Raw genomic sequence first — 16,598 nt, forward strand, 5'->3', positions numbered from 1 at the left:
ATCCACCACTGTTTTTAAGCTCTTTTCGTTTCTCACATTGTTGTGACTTGTAAGGCAACAGCTCGATAAGCACAGTTCAATTTGTGTTTAACAACCTGAACCACTACACCATCCAGTTAAGAGGGAATTATATGATATTAGTAATAATACAAATGTAGCTCAATATTCATCGATTGGCATGCCATGTCATCCCTCTCTTAAAAATGAGATGGATTGTAGTTATTGCTGTTATTGATTTTAATAACCAGGATGTTGAGGCCAATGTGCAGGCTTGCTCTTGCTCGGCTGTGTGAAGTCTGAGCTTTTTCTCCATCTGGGTAACAAAGAATCTATAAACCAATTTAACAGGTTTAGCATGATTAGGTTTGCTAACTTTTGCACGTTTTTTTAATCTTTAAACTAATTTGCAACTATTTCAAAGTAACTTTTTAAACTCTTATTACTGCTGCATGTAAAAGCTTAGCTTTGATTTATTGGTGGAGAACTTAGTGGATTCTGGAGAGTCTGGAATCTGAACTAATTTCCACATCTGGATTAGTACTGAAAAGAAAAAGTAATTTGTAGTAATATTTGCATTTCTGGACTTTCTAATCAAATATCTGTACCATTGTCTAAATGTATTCATTCATCCACCCATTCATCCTTTTTTTTCCATCCACCTGTCATTTTGCCTGTCTGTCTCTCAGCAAAAATTGTTTGCCCATTCATCTGTCCCTTTAGCTAAGCATTCATTCTTCCATCCCTATATTGAGCCATTCCACCATGCAGCTGCCATTATGGTGATCAAGTCATTTGTCCATAAATTCATCCATCCAATTTTTTATTCATCCATCCATCTGTCCATTCATTTCCCAACCATCTGTCCATTGCCCAACTATCCGCCTATCCATCAATCCAGCCGGTTGTCCTTCCTCCATCTATTTATGCGTTTGTCTTTCCATCCATCTTCATTTCTTCCTTCCTTCAAATCTATAGTTATCGCAGGTTCTATATTTATAGCCAGACCTTGACATAGAAGTATCTGCCGTAAATTCAAAGCAACTTTTTTTTGTATCCATGCTTAAAATACGTGGACAGGAGGTAAGAAATTTGGCCATGAAGACTAGTGTAGGAACCCTGGGGGAGACATGAGGATGAGAAGCATCCAGGTAATTCACTCAAGTAGGAGGCAGCGAGGGGCATTGTGTTAGTTTAAGGATCAACCAACCTGACAACACTATTGATTCATTACAAAGGCCAGATAGAGAGAGACAGACCGATGTGGAATCTTGTCGGTCATCATTACATTGCTAGAGGTCTTGTATTTCTCAGTGTCACTGACCTTTTCTCTGTGTTGGGGCTTTCCAAAGACTACAGCGACACAGCAGCTGTAGTCTCTAATAGTTACAGATGTACTACACTGACTGAAGAAAATATGCAAAGAAAAACGTATTTCTACAACCTGGCCGAGTTTCCTATCTTGCCTATTAAAGGATAGTCCATAACTCTCAACAGATAGAGGAGTGAAAATAAGAGTGCAGTCATTTTGTTGTTTTTAGATTTCATGCCACCAGCAAAGGAACAAATGTCTTTTGACAATAGCCCACTTAAAATGCCTGCTGCAGTCGGCTCAATCTCTTCAGTAGGAAATCTTTTCATAATTTATTGCTTTAGTTTGGTGGCCAACTGTGAGTCATTTGGAGGGCAACCCAGAAGAGTTGGGCCCGCTTGAGCCCTAAAGAAAGTCAGTGGGCTTAAACCGGGCTTTTCTTTTAGAAGTTGGGACATTGATGAAAATTCAATTCAATTTTATTTATATAGCGCTAAATCATGAAACATGTCATCTCAAGGCACTTTACAAAATCAAGTTCAATCATATTATACAGATTGGGTCAGATTATACAGATTGGTCAAAAATGTCCTATATAAAAGATGGCAGCTGGTCTTTGAGTCAGACCAAAACACAAGTCTAAGGTAATAGAACAACTTCTCTAGTAACCAAACGCTTAGCAGTGTGCTTGTGCTGAACTATCACTGGGGAAGACACTTATGTGAATGATTTGTGAAGTGCCTCAAAGACCACTGCTGCAAAAAGTGTTCCTACCATTTTTCTTCCATTTTTTTTCCCCCACCCGCCAGGCTATTTGAACACCTGGATCAAACTTGAAATGACTATTACCTAAAAGGCCACGGAAATCAGAAAAAAATAAAAAGACAAGCTAACTTGACAAAATGTTTTTCCACCCAGCAAATATAATCTCTACCCACTAACTCGTTTTACAACCCTGGGTGTACTCTTTGTTTAGCCAGAATAATGATGTAGAGCAAACATCAATTATCTATTGATAAAAACAAATGTCATTAATGGTCATCAGGCATGTTTAATGGTGGGAATCATGCTTGCTTTCCTGACCGTTAATGGCCTTTGCCATTTGAGAAGCCGTTTGACTTTTCCATTCCCTGTCCCCGACAGACAGCAGCCTGCTACTGACAGTGATGCATGGGACCTCCCGAGTCACATTGATCACTCTCGGAGAGTCAGCACACTGGCAGACATGCACACACCTGTTCCTGTCTGACGTCTACGTTTTTGCACCAATGTCAAGCCTGCTGATTTTGTTTGTTAGAACTTTGCAAAAGAGCAAATGCCATTACAATCCTCTCGCTCTTCCTCAACGCAAAGCTTGAGCTATGTGGCTTAAAGTAGTGTACATCTACATGGCTTTACTGTGAAATAGGCAAGAAAAGGTAAAGAATTCAGACCGGCAAGAGGTTCCGGTTAGCCGGTCATGTGAATAAGTGAATGTGTTGGTCTTAAACCTGTCATTCTGCCATTAAATGGTTCTGTCAGCTAGAGTGAAACTCACTTTAGCTCTCAGGTGAGCAGTCTGAATAGCAGTATTGCTCAAAGCTGAAGCCAGTCTGTTCTTTTCAACACACTCCAAGTTAAAATAGTTTTCATTTTGTTCAGGCTTGTATTTTCTGTTTTAATTAGTCTTTGAGATATACTGCTTAATCACTTTCTTATGCAGAATGAAACAAATCTCACAAATTGAGTCTTTTTGTTTTGTAGTTTTCTGTTTGTTTTTGTGGTTTAGCTGTACTTGGTTTGCAAATCTCAACCCTGTGGCTGAGTTTGTGGCATCAGGTCATTGCTAAGATTTCTCTCTTCTAGTTCTTGTTTATTATTTATGATTATTTTAGGAAAAAGCATAATGAAGAAATTCAATTACTTAAGAAAAATTAAATTAGATAATAATGGCCTTTGATGTATTTGAGAGAAGAAAACAAACACTTGTTTTTTTTTACCACATTTTTTACAGCATATTTAAGCTTAATGGGTCAACAGTTTGGCAGCTGGTTCAGTTTTATTCTCATTGCTGTTGCAATTTGCATTTTTCCATGTGAAGATTTTTTTTTTTTTTTTTTATTACAGGCTCCATTAACAAACTATTTACATCCCTGCTTGATCTGTGCCATTGAGAGATCAATAGAGGTTTAATTCATTAATTCATTTTTCCTCTTTCCCTCTCTGTCCCTTTTTTTTAAAGGTGATCTATATTTATAGATTACTCCTGGAACCAACTGGCCTTTTCCCTCTCATTGTTCGATCACGGTAACATACTAACACATTTAGCCGTTCCATAGCAAGGGATGGCGGGGACACAGCACAATATTGCTTCATGACTCTGAATTTTCTATCCCTGGTAAACATTTATAAACACTATGAAATTCTACATGGGCCTGTTTCCAGTCTAATATGTGTTACTATGTCCCATTACCAGCTGATTATGAACCTTTAGTAATGACCATGAGTGCTGGTAATTGACTGTTGAGGGATTTCTTGAATGTCACCATTAGCTGTTGGCAGCTTTTTAAAAAAGAAAAAAAAAGGAAAAAAAAGTGTTGAACAACACTGAAAAAAGCACGAGTCATCCAGCGATGTTACCCCCTGGTTTCTGCTTTGCAAACAATAACATTCCAATTGTATCAGACACATAATCTCATGCATATTGCATTGCTAATCACAGACTCGCACTTGCAGAGACACATTATAGGATCACTTTGGAGCTAAGGAACTTCCCTTTCACATAGCTGTCATAGCTCTAAGCAACTCCTTCACACTGTATTTATCACCTTGTAGTAATTGTCTAATAATTTGCTTTCTGCTCAGCTGTTGCTTTTGACAGTTTGATTCAGTGTGCAATTTGCCTTTGATTAATTATCTCCAATTAAAAAGATAATTTAGAAAATACCATCAGATTTAGAAGTTGGGTTTTACTGCTGTATGTAGGAAAAAAAAAATGTCTGTGTTGCCAGAAAACTTGGATGCCCCATAATGTTGACCAATCTTGACAAATGAGGACTTTTATTTGTTCGAGGTATAAACAGGTTTTTAAAATCATTATTATTATTATTATTGTTCCTACGGATCATTGTCCTTTTTAATAAGATGTTAGCAATAAAGCGATGCCCCCCCCCCCCCCCCCCGCACAAATTTTGTTAAAATATTGATACCATAAAACAGTTATAGTCTTGCTTTAAGTCATAATGTTAAGATCTGATATTAACCTTTGTCTAATGCATGTCGTGGATTTACTGACTTATACTCATTTGAATTTCTATGCCTGTAGGGAAATAGGAATTACGTTGAACATGATGGACTTTTGTTGGTTTGGAGTCGTTATACCAGAGCAGTTTGATGCAAAGATGGATGTAGACCTCAGGCCTCAGCCATTTCTGATAAAACCTGTGAGGCTGTTAAATTAACTAGGTGTTCTCTACATACAACGTCAATGACTTCAAAATGTTCAGTGCCATGAACACGTTTGTTTTAAATAGGGAATAGGAAAGGTTTGGAATCCGAATTAAGGGATTGAGATGATTTGATTGTGCCACCCATCCTCACTTTGCACACAGATCAAAAGCTTAGGACCCCTGGTTGCTTAGTGGAGATTTGATGGTGTTGCTTCTATGAATACACACCGTGTGCTCAGCATCACTCGGCCCATCTTCAGAGAGCCCTGGTTTTATAGATGGCTTGTTCTGCTGATTGAGCAAAGACCCGTAGGTGGGAGTGATTCCAGGATTTTTTTCTTTTCATGTTCTATTTGTCTTTTTAAGGGGTACAACTATAAGGATGTAGTACAGTAAAAAAATATATAAAAATCTATATATAAAAATATAAAAAATGCTATTACGCATTGTTCCAGGGAGTTACAGCAACAAATTTACTACTCAAAGATTTGTTTTATGTTTATTAGGCACCAGCAAACAGAGTTGAGTTCCCAGCTTAGTGGGAGAGAAAAGTAGCCACGATAGGAGCTGCCGCCTTGTTACTTAATGAGAATGAATGAAGACATTCCCAAGCGTCTGCACCTGCCAGTTTGTTCTCCTGGTGTTCTCTGCTTGCATCTGCATAATACAGACAACAAGGTTCACATAGACTTCCTCACACTCCCTCTCTCCGTCTCACGCACATACACTCACCACACAGGCCGGCAGTCAAAGAAACGGATGCTGGATTCGCCTCCATCCACACTGTGGCCTCTTAAATGTTTACGACCCAAGCTAGTAATTTGTCACGTGCAAAGTTAAATCTCTGTGGTGATAACCATGATCTCGGCAATTAAAACATGCACTAAAACCCATGTAAATTATGGCAGAGCCACTGCCTGAGGTGATTGAAAGCTTTAGGTGACCGATTAATCTCTAGCTCTGCTTGTAATTTCTAAAGAGCCTTCTTTCTTTTCCTGATCAGTGAATGGATGCAACACGAGTTTGACGCTCGATACAAGTGTCGTCATGTTGGACCCGACGGGTTCCCAAGTAGCTTTTTACCATGATTGCGACCATAGGGTTTCCCTAAAAAATAATCCTATTTCTTTATTTGATAAAAAAAAAATTGTTTCCAGATCCTGCTGAGACAGTAGTCCTTTAATCCTGGAAATGTTCTACAGGCTGACTTTTTAATTCTGACAAAACAAAGACAAAACTGGTGCAAATGCAGATGTGGAGTATGCTTATGTAAAAACACAACAATCGCCATTTTATACAAGCAAACTGGACAAACCCGCTTACGTTGAGAGAACCAATCTAAGGGCTAAACTAAGGATTCATTTTGGCTAAATTATAAAATCCCTCAAGTCCAGCTGAAATGTTCTGAAAAGCAGAGTTGCCAATTGAAAGATCAAAATCCAAAGCTTGATTCCTGCTTGATTCCTGTTATTCCAGTTGTACTGAATAACTCTTGTACTTCCCATAAAAACAATGATGTGCTTGTGTTTCCACACACGCACACAGGCTTAGCTTTCATCTGTGTGCTTTTTTTTTTTTTTTTTCACCTTTTCTGATTCCTGTCCGCTGTGTCGACAGAATCCCAGCATTTATGAGATTACCAAAGACCATTTGTGTTCCGGCGGGAGCCATCTTGGCTCGATGGAGGCCTCAACTGGGAACCATCTGGGCTCTGCTCTAAGCAGCTTCCTCTCCACCTCCCCTTTCCTTTCTGCGCTCAGACCAAACGTATTTAAATTTGAAAGGAGAGGAGCTCAAATTCAGCATGAAACTTTAAAATCAAGCCTTCACATAATGAATGGTAGCCTCATGCAAAGGAGAAATGTTGAAACAGTTTTGGGATGTCTCGTGGGAAGCTGTAATCCTCACATGAGGGTTATTTCAACAGGAAATTAAAAAAAACTTCCCTAGAAGATGTAAGAAAAATTAAGTGACAAACCTCATTCGCTTGCTCATTTCATCATATTTACCAGAAATAAATACTGCACAACTTACTAATTCATTAGTAGATAAATAGATGGGGAAAAAAATGTGTATGTTAACAGGGAAGTCTTTGTACATGACTTTTATATTTCTGGCTTTTTTTTTTTTTTATTGAAACTGAAAGATCATGTGATGATTTTTTATTATTTTTTTTGATTAACAGAGATAAGTAAAACAAAGTTAACAGTGATGTTTAAATTGTTTTCCACTATAGGAAAAAAAAAACAGATTCAATGTGTTTAAAAATGCATGTTTGAACATTCTTAGCCAAACAAGCCCATGGATTGCAATAACTCTAAACTTTGATTAAATCCTCCTACTTAAGCAATCCTCTGAGCGACTGTGAACAAGACGAGGCCCCTCTGTGGAACATTGATCAGTCAATTTTCACATCTTCTGTGCAAGGAGTCCAGTACACTCCTCTTGTCGTCTTATCCTGGCAGACAAAACATATGCCTTTGCTCTAAATGAATTCATCCTTTTTAATTTCACCTCTGACCTGAATATTAGCCTCTTTCGTTCTCACTGTTCACTTAAATGCTGGTTTCTCTTTTATTTAATGAACCTTTGAAGGTCCTCTGTACTGATGTTCATAAATCTGACATTTTTAATATCCACCCAGGATCTCGCTTTCTTTCCTCAGAAAAAAAAAAAATATATTATTAGGTTTTGCCCAGCTTAATGAAATGAGCCGAGCCGTTTGTTTATGTTCTCGCGTTTTTAGGTTTTTTTGGGGGGTTGTGTATTTGACAGGTTGGTGTGTGTTTTGGCCTTTTGAAATGTCGCCGGTTGACTGTTGAGTCAATTCATGTAATTTTGCTGGTGTTCAGATATTGTGCTGACATTCTTCAGGAAGCCGCTTTGCTATTATTAGTGCTCTGTGCCTGCGTTGACACCGTCCCTGTAGGTGTTGACTTGAGCCATGTAGTCATCTTGTAATCATCAGAACGCTTTTGTCAGACGCTGGCTAATTTTCCTTCCATAAGGTTAGCAGCATGTGGTAAATTAAGTTTCCTGTTCTAAGTGTTCTGGGAAACAATGTGGACTAATTTGTTCTGTTATTAGCCAATGAGAATAAGTCGTCTGCATTACGCAGGAGTCTGGTTTGTCTGTTTTTACTTGTTTTGTTTCACTTTAATACACGTGTAAAACATAATTCTCTATTGCCATTCACTGTCTCTTAAACATTAATTAATACATTTATGGTTTTATGTTTTTCCCTCATTTCCCAAATCTTTCTTGCATTAAATACCCGATAGAAAGGAAAACTGAGTTTCTTACTCTGATCTGAAGTTGTCGTGGATTTTATGTGGGTTTGGCCTTTTTCACTTTTTGTCAACTTTCCCATTTGACATTCTGATGTTTTCAAGGCTAAATTGTTTCTTTTAGCATAGTTATGCAACTGTTTTTTGCATGAAGATGGTAAATGGCAAAAGGAGGAAGGATTAAAAGTGAAATGAAGCAGATGATGCGGAGGCAGATGAGATGTTGGTCAAGTTGTGTGTTTCATGGTCGAGACCTAAGAAGGCAGTCAGAATTTGAGCTGCTCTTTGTTTCTGCTCGTCTTGTATAATGAGAATTTCATTTTGTTAACTAAATCAAACTCTATGCTGCATGTTATAAAAAATGCTAAAATACACTGATAAAAATTCATTATTGAGAGAAAATCTTAAAATCCTCTACATTTACCCATGTCAGGTTGGACTAATGTTAGAAATTTGGGACCAGTGTTTATGATCTAATGGTTGTTTTCTACCGGGAAGCACACACATTTATTTAAAAGCTATTATGTGAAAATATTTCTAAATGTAAAAAAAAAACTCCTCGCATCTTAATGGACAGGATATAAGTTCAATTTAGGCCATAACTGCTACAGAAAAAGTTTTGTCTAACCATTTACCCATTTCTCCCATAAGACAAACAAAGCAGAGAACACATTTCTGCATCTTGTCCATCAGTTTTCTTTTGCATGCCATGTCTCCAAAATAAGGCTACATTAAAAAAAAAACACTTCTTCATTCCCAGGACTCCTAATAACTGTTTTGATTATGAACGGATCTTATTACTCATCTATACTAAAAACAATGCAGGGAACCATCTTCAGCCAGGAGATTTTCATGTGGGCATATCTGCCAATAGGATAAACAAAAAAGGTAAACTGTCTTTTCAGAAGTATTAGTTCTGGTCGGACTCATTGTGCCCTTTGTCAGACAGTATATGAGAAGCCTTTATCTGCAGACAGTAGTAACTGGATCCAAGCCGTGTTAGCTCTACTAGTAGGCTGTGAGTCTGTGCTTAATAATAGAACATATAATGCATGCTGCAATAAAATCTTTTTACTGCAGATGAGAACAAGGCAGAGCCGTTTACAAACCTAATTCCCTTCAGATTTCCCTTGTGACTGCGGGGCTAAGCAGTTCAAGTCTTAATTACTTGACTTCTCCCTATCTCGAAAGCACACCTGTCCTCTGACTTTTTAGCTGACTTTAGGTTCTTTAATTGCAAAAAAAAAAACTGTTCATGGTCATCCATCACTTCTAAAACAAAACGTTATGGATAGATAATTAGTCTGAATAGGCAGAATTTGGTTATAGTCCGTCCTGAGTGATGTTGTGAGACCTTTTCTCCTTTGTCAGCAGTGTAAGCTCCTTTGTTGTCCTCATTTGTTTACTCAAAAGAGTCAGAGCTTGGCTGCCACTAATTGAATATGATTTACGTTAGGGGGAGGAAAAAAAAAAGTAGCCCGGTGATGTTTAGAGACTTAATTAAGTTTGAAGTGCATATGGAACACTAATTTAAAAACCCTAACAGCCTTGCCCTGTTTGTGGAGGTTCTTCGGTTCCCGTTGTTAGTGTGAATAGACACGTTATTGAAAGCAGACAGTGCTTAATTAAGAATGTCGAGGGCTGCAGTTAATCTGAAGACAAGAGGGCATTGCTGGGTTTTGTGTTTGGAGAAAGAAAACCATCTTGACCAAGAGCACTCACTGGGATATCTGCAATAGAGCTGTGAAATGGGATCTGTCTGTTTGCTACTAAATCATTAGAAAGCTCTCAGCTTTCCATTTATGTACTTCTTCTTCTTTTCTTTTTCAGAATACCCATGCAATTTATTTTCTGCTCCCAGTACAGAACATCAAAAGACTCTGTTTTTCTTATTTTCTTCTTCTTCTGTCCCCCAGGTTGAAGTCGAAGTGGAGAGCATGGACAAAGCAGGGAACTTCATTGGCTGGCTGCACATCGAGGGTGTGAATCTGTCTGTGGCGCTGGTTGAAAACGCTCTGTCTAAGGTCCACTTCACAGCAGAACGCAGCGCCTACTACAAGGCACTGGTCTCAGCAGAGGAGGCCTGCAGACAAAAGAAAGAGAAGGTAGGTCTCCATCAGCCACAGGAGCAGAAGCCAGTGTACCTACAGTTAAAGACATTTCTGTGATACTTTGATTTCCAAGACAGAAAGCGACCTCCTGGAGCTGTCAGGAGGTGAACATCCCTCACTGTAATGCTACTGTAAATTTTATTCAGGCAGAACAGAGATAGCATCTAGGTTAGTAATGTGTTGGTGTGCTGAAAGCTCAAGATATCCTGCATAGCCAATGGTGTCATTTCTCTTAGCCCTCTTATTGAAATACACCGCTGTCACTGGAACCAGCAGCTTGAGGAACAGAATCTGTATTTATTTTGCTCCCTGTCAAGTTTGAGATGTGGTGTCCTAGGTATGGCTGCAAGTTTGTCAGCGCAAGGTTGATACATTGCGAGCAACAAGACGCCGGCCCATTTTCCCGGCCACAACCTCAACGTTTTTTTTTTTTTTCTTAGTTCAGTAGCATAAATAAGTGAAGTCTAAAAGATTGAAAATGATTAAGAATATAAGTAAAATGAAGAGGGCTTCTTACCCATGATCATTTATCGCTCCGCAAAAATTTGCATCAGGTCCTTGTGTTGGGATTATACAGTGTGTTTTACAAAAATATGCTTGTTGGTTGAAATTATCCAAGTTTTCCATTTTATAAACATCAACTTCATTGGTCTTACTAGGATTTCATGTGACAGAGCAAAACAAAGTATTGCAGAATTTTAAATTTTCTGTTTGCAATTTATTTTTGCAAATAAATTGGCTTTGTGAAACTGTCTATTTATTAGAGTAAAGCAAAAGGGTCGACCACCTTTTGCTAAATATACAGATACAGGTATTGTTGGATATTTATTTTACCAGCTCTAAACATCTGGAGGATGAAATGTATTATAATGCTTTCTTGCAAACTGGCTCCAGTTTAGACATTTTTGATGGAGAGTAATTGAACAACAATTTAGGTTATGCACAGTGGCGTTGTCCTGCTCAAAAGTGACCAGCATCTCGATCCCTGTTGAAGAATCGCATCCCCGTAGTATGATGCTGCCACTGCAATGTTTCACCATGTTGGAGCACAGTTGGCATGTCGGCTGAAGATTCAAGGTCACATTTTTAAGTGCAAGACTGAGTTGTTCTCTTGACTGACTTGCCAACCAAAGCAGTGGATCTCTGCAGCACCTCCAGAGTTACCCCAGGCTTCCCTCTGCTCAGGCACAGTTAAAGGGGGCAGGGATGTTACGGTAGGTTCACAGTTTGACCATAGCCATGTAAACTTCATAATTTCTCGCCTCTGAGAGCTTTAGAGAAGGCAATAGGTCAGCTTGGATTTTATTTAGGTGTCAACGTTAAGGAGATTCAATAGAAAAGCACATCACGCTCTTTTACTTCTAAAACGATTAAAACAACCAAACAGTTATGCATTACTTTCCGTTTGTTTATCCCATTAAAGACATTGGCATCAGTGGCTTTAAGGAGACAAAGTGTGAAAAAGTTCTACGTGTATGAATGCTACACTGTAAATTGGTCTTCAATATATTAACATATATTCAGAACCAGTTGAATGTAAAGTTCCTCCATCCAGGGTTGCAAATGGGCACATTTGCTGTTATCATTGAAGCTGTCTATCCTCAATGGGAGTTCTGTGATGGATGGTGGCCTCTCTCACAGTGATCCTGATCTTGCCTTGCATTTTCATTATGGCTCCACAAGTCACCCCTGGCAGATGCACAAAGTGCCCAGCCAGCTGTCAACGTTGTCCTCCTTCTCTCTATCTCTGTAACTTATTTCTTTCACTTGCTCTGTCTTTCTCTCTCTCTTTCTCTCTCTCCCACTCTCTACTTATTTTGGTCCTTGAGGACACACAAATGCCTCCTCATCCCATATAAATGTGATGTATCGCTGGAGCCAAGAAGAGGTTGTTCTCTCTCCCTCTGAAAAATCTATCATGTTCATGTTGCTGTGTTCCTATGGCGTTGTTTGCTTTTGACTCTCCTATTTGTTACGTTTACGTCACATCTGTTGACCCACCCCACCTCAAAAAAAAAAAAAAAAAAAAAAACTGTGACAGAGGTCTAATGGCAACCCATTGGTATTTCTTAAAAAAAAAAAAAAAAAAAGAAAAAGACCTCACTGGCCATGTGAACACCCAGACCCTGCCATGTTAAATCTAGCCACACATCCCTAACGCCTCTAAGAATTTCACTACAGGTTTCCGGGTCCTGCGTTACAGCGTTGAGCCAGCCTGACTTGAACATAAGGTTTTGATTTGAACTGACCTGAGGAAAGACGGCAGAATGGGGCCTGGATTGACCAGCCAGATGGTGATAATGGTTGATGTTAGTGTGCCAGAGGCACCAGTGGACAGATCAGCTACGGTCTGATCCGTTTGTGTGTTGTGAATAGTTTGTTTGTACAGTACAGGACCCCTCGGTCGAGCATGAATGCATAGTATGCAACTTAAAGGCAGATGAGGTGGGACTCAGTGCTCTAATTAACCCATAGAGACCACCTTGAGAAAAGCTGAGAGCTTGCCAGTTTTGTTTTTCATTCTTTCTCTTTTGAAGTAGTGTCTGGTCCTTGTCTGTGTGTAGGCTGTGGTAAGGTAGGGCAGACTGCATCCTTTCACATCTCTTTCTCTTTTCTCATTGCCTTTTCTTTATTGCCCCTACGGCTGTAGATGTGGAAGACATCAGCCGTTGCTGTGTCAGGCATCGCTACAAGAAAACAAGGTTGTCCTAATAAACCCAGGATGTGCGAAGGCATGCGCGTTTATGAAGGAAAAGTTTGCGTTGGTGGGCCAGCAGGGACCCAGGTCAACAAGGAGGGGGGTGGAGGGGGCTTGCTGCTGTAGCATCCTAAACCAAAACTGCTTAGCTGGAGTGTCTTAAGTGAATATGAGATTTTGCTAAAATGAGACCAATGGGACAAAGTGATTGTGTTCTAATTGAGGAACTCCAAAGGGTTGGAAGATGAGCCTTTTCCAGAGCTCAGCATGTTTTAATCTTGCGTATCAGCTCCTCTTGGAACAATATTTGGAACAGTGCTCACAGCAAATTAAAGTCTCCTTACATGTAGGAGACATGACTTGCACGTCTGGGTGCCTTTCTGAATCTCTCTCCTCCCCCCCTTGTGAATATGCATACAGGACCAGTCAGAGGTGTACATGTACTCATCATTGGCGTGACTGCCGTTAGTATTTTGAGGTTTTGGTTCTACATTTGAGCACTTTTTCAGGAGATTGTATGCCATATTTAATGATTTATAAAAACTATGATTAGTTTGTGCAAGTTTGAATTTGGGGGGGATTTCCTCTAACCCATGCCGGCTCAAATGTAGGCATATCCCCCCATTAATATTTGGATAATTGCCACTTAGTAGGTTGCAGAGAAACCACATTATGTATTCCTATAAACAAGGTTCTGGTATATCTCTGGCTGGATATTTAAAGTCTTCTAATCAGAAATGGAAGAGTTGATTTTAAAATGGTTTGTGTCCAGCACGGACAGGGCTTTTAAAAATACTCCTTAAATTCTTAAAAGGGTTGAGGCTGGAGCTATGCCAAGAATTTAAGGTTAGCTTAGATGCGTGTTTGAGATCGTTGTCTGGTTGAAACCAGTTTTAAGCTTTCGTTTATTTCATTCTTAATTTGACATCAGATAAATGAATTTAAAGTTTTCGACCAAGAAAGATACCCCGGCCCCTTCAGCACAACTCACATCTGTAGCTTGTAGTTGACTGTGACAAAAATGTTTAGAAGAATCAAATTGAGGCTTTTCAAAAGCACCGACTGACCACCAGTATTTGTTTAGTATCGTATCATGTGACTGTTTGATTTTTTTCTGTGTACAGCACTGTGGACACGTGGCTGTTTAACGGCTTCTATAAATAAAGCTGGTATGGTAAGCACAATGGTGGCAGTGTTATGCTGTGGGTCTGTTTCAATGTTGCATTTCCTGATTCATTGCACAGAGTGGGTGGAATACTGGAGGACTACCAAAGTCTTGACCTTCGCTCAACTATTGAGTGATTAAAATTTGGATAAAATCGTACGTTCATCCCAAAGACATGGTTAACATTAGCTTCTGGGATGCTTCAACCTCAACTGTATTAGACCTAGATGGACTTCAAAAGCCTTTTCTAAGTCGGGAGACCAACCAATTTAAAGGATATTCTGATAAGGATGAACAGCTATCCATCGAGAATGATGTTAGGAGCCTTGTTGATGGCTGCACAAAGTGTTGTTTCTCTATAACTTGCTTAGGAATGTTAAACTAAGTATTACTGCATGTGTTTGCCTACGTTTACTGTATTCTTCAGACCATAAGGCGCACCGGATCACAAGACGCACAGTAAATTAACGTGTCTTCATGCATCTTTGTCCACATATAAGGCACAACGGATTATAAAGCGCACTAAATATTCTTCCCAAGTGTGTAATATCACTCTGCCCCTTCACGTACACAGCTCTCTCCAGAGAGAGAGAGAGAACTATCATTCTGTCGGGAGGACAAAGTAGTTGGACTGTGCTGTTTCTAACATAAGGCTAAAATAAACATAACTTTTATATTTAATTAACTTACTAGGTTTATTGTTGCTATCGTGTACTCTGCGCGCGGGCCGCCTAAAGGCTCCCACTTACTCGGGCGTACTGTGCGCATAATGGTAGTTTGGTGGACTCCGCACTGACTCTCAGCGGACGTCTTACCCTTCATAGCCGAGCATACTGTTGCCTACATCTCTGTAGGCAACAGTAGGCAAATTCTTACAATTCCCACACTTTCTGCCAGTGGGACAAAGCGGCGGAACGGATGGTAAAATGTGTGATTAGCTAGTTCAACCAGGCACCCACCACCCAAACCACATTAGCTAACGCTAGCTTTTATTAGCTTAGCAAACCGCCCCTTTGGAGCTGTACTAGGCAACGCTCTGCTTTGGAAATGCATCTACAAAAGTAGCGGACCGACACAAAAGTAGCGGACCGACACACCAGCGCACTCACCAGCGTAGCTGCCCAGTGTATCAAGCTCGGTGTGAGATATAAAACAATTCGATGTAAAGAGTTGTTGCCCCCAAGAAATTTGGAGTGTGATTCGTACCTGTATACGCAGAGTCCGCCTTGAGTTAGCACAGACCTCTGCGGAGTGAGCTATACCTGAGTATGGCCCGAGGGCCTTTACATGAATGCACTTCTAGTTTCAACATTACAGTCAGGCAGTCTTATAGACAGCTCAGGGGGTCCGACCAGGTAGTGACACAGTGTACCGTAATTCTCCGAATATTCATCGAGTGGAGTGGCTTCGTTGCTTACCAAAGTCGTACTTACACATTTTAACAGATTTTTGAGCGCATTGTACCACAAAAAAATCAGTCAGTAAGCACAACGGTAATCATATATAAGGCGCTCCGGATTATAAGGCGCAATATTTAAGGATTTTATGTGCGCCTTATAGTCCGAAAAATACGGTAAGACAGTTTGTGTAATTTACAGAAAATCCAAGATTGTGAACCCAATTCTTGTTTTCATCAGTTCAGCCTTAAAACAGAATAATCTTAAGCCTCATTAAACGGGCAACATTAATGACAATCATGCCTCAGAGCTTTTTTTTTTTTTTAAGTCAGTCCAGTGATGTAAATTTCCATGTTGCTCCACCAGAATAGTCTCCGTGATATGTGATTTTATATGTGATTTTATTACAAAGCTATTTTTTGCTACTTCAGTGTCTTGTCTGGTTCAGTGTTTTTGAGTGTTTGTATTCTCGGAATGGGAGAATCTTTCCAGGCTGTAAACTATACTTAGTGCAAAAAAAAACAATGAATTTGGTATTTTTTATATATATATATATATATATATATATATATATATATATATATATATATATATATATATATATATATATATATATGAAATGTCTTATTGCTGCTATTCATGTGTTCCTCGTTTCCTCTTGCTGCAGGCGATAGAAATAAATTAGACCAAAAAAGCAGCAGCAGCATCTTGGCTCTATGGATTGTGAGCAGAGGCTTTGACTGTAGAGATGTTGGCTTTGGCTTTGATTCGAGTTCTCAGGCTGAGCAGGTGTGGGAGTTGGTTTGTCAATTTATTGGTTATGCCTCAGGGACAATGCCATTTCAAAAATGAAATGTTCAGAAATTAAGAAGTAGGGTCATGAAGAGGAAATCAATCTACGCTCCCAGAAGTGCTCAGTGCATTGAAAGTTAAAGCTTTGCTTTACTCAATCCACCAGTGTTGACTGCTTAATTTCCAAATAAAGTATGTCAGAGGGGCTTTTTCTACTAAACAAAAGGTAACCTGGTTGCAGTTAGGTACCGGTGGCAACCATGTGGTTCTTTTAATTATGCAAAAAAAGGAAAATTTTTATCTCAGAATTAGCCAAATGTTGCTTTCTTGTTGAGTATTTTTTAACCATAATCAGGCTTGGAGGAGATTAACACACTCTGATGGGTCTCGGAGTGGGTGAATGGACAATGA

The 16,598-nt window shown here is 39.3% G+C and overlaps 1 protein-coding gene across 1 annotated transcript in view; it reads left to right on the top strand.

Moving 5' to 3' along the window:
* snd1 (staphylococcal nuclease and tudor domain containing 1) overlaps positions 1-16,598 on the top strand; it is a 229,366-nt gene that overhangs the window by 136,917 nt on the left and 75,851 nt on the right. Inside the window, exon 17 of the mRNA XM_012869710.3 lies at positions 9,941-10,129. Within this exon, the coding sequence (XP_012725164.2) occupies positions 9,941-10,129 (189 nt within the window). The remainder of the gene's footprint in view (positions 1-9,940; positions 10,130-16,598) is intronic.

The sequence above is a fragment of the Fundulus heteroclitus genome, chromosome 17, assembly GCF_011125445.2.
Source record: "Fundulus heteroclitus isolate FHET01 chromosome 17, MU-UCD_Fhet_4.1, whole genome shotgun sequence".
NCBI lineage: Eukaryota > Metazoa > Chordata > Actinopteri > Cyprinodontiformes > Fundulidae > Fundulus > Fundulus heteroclitus.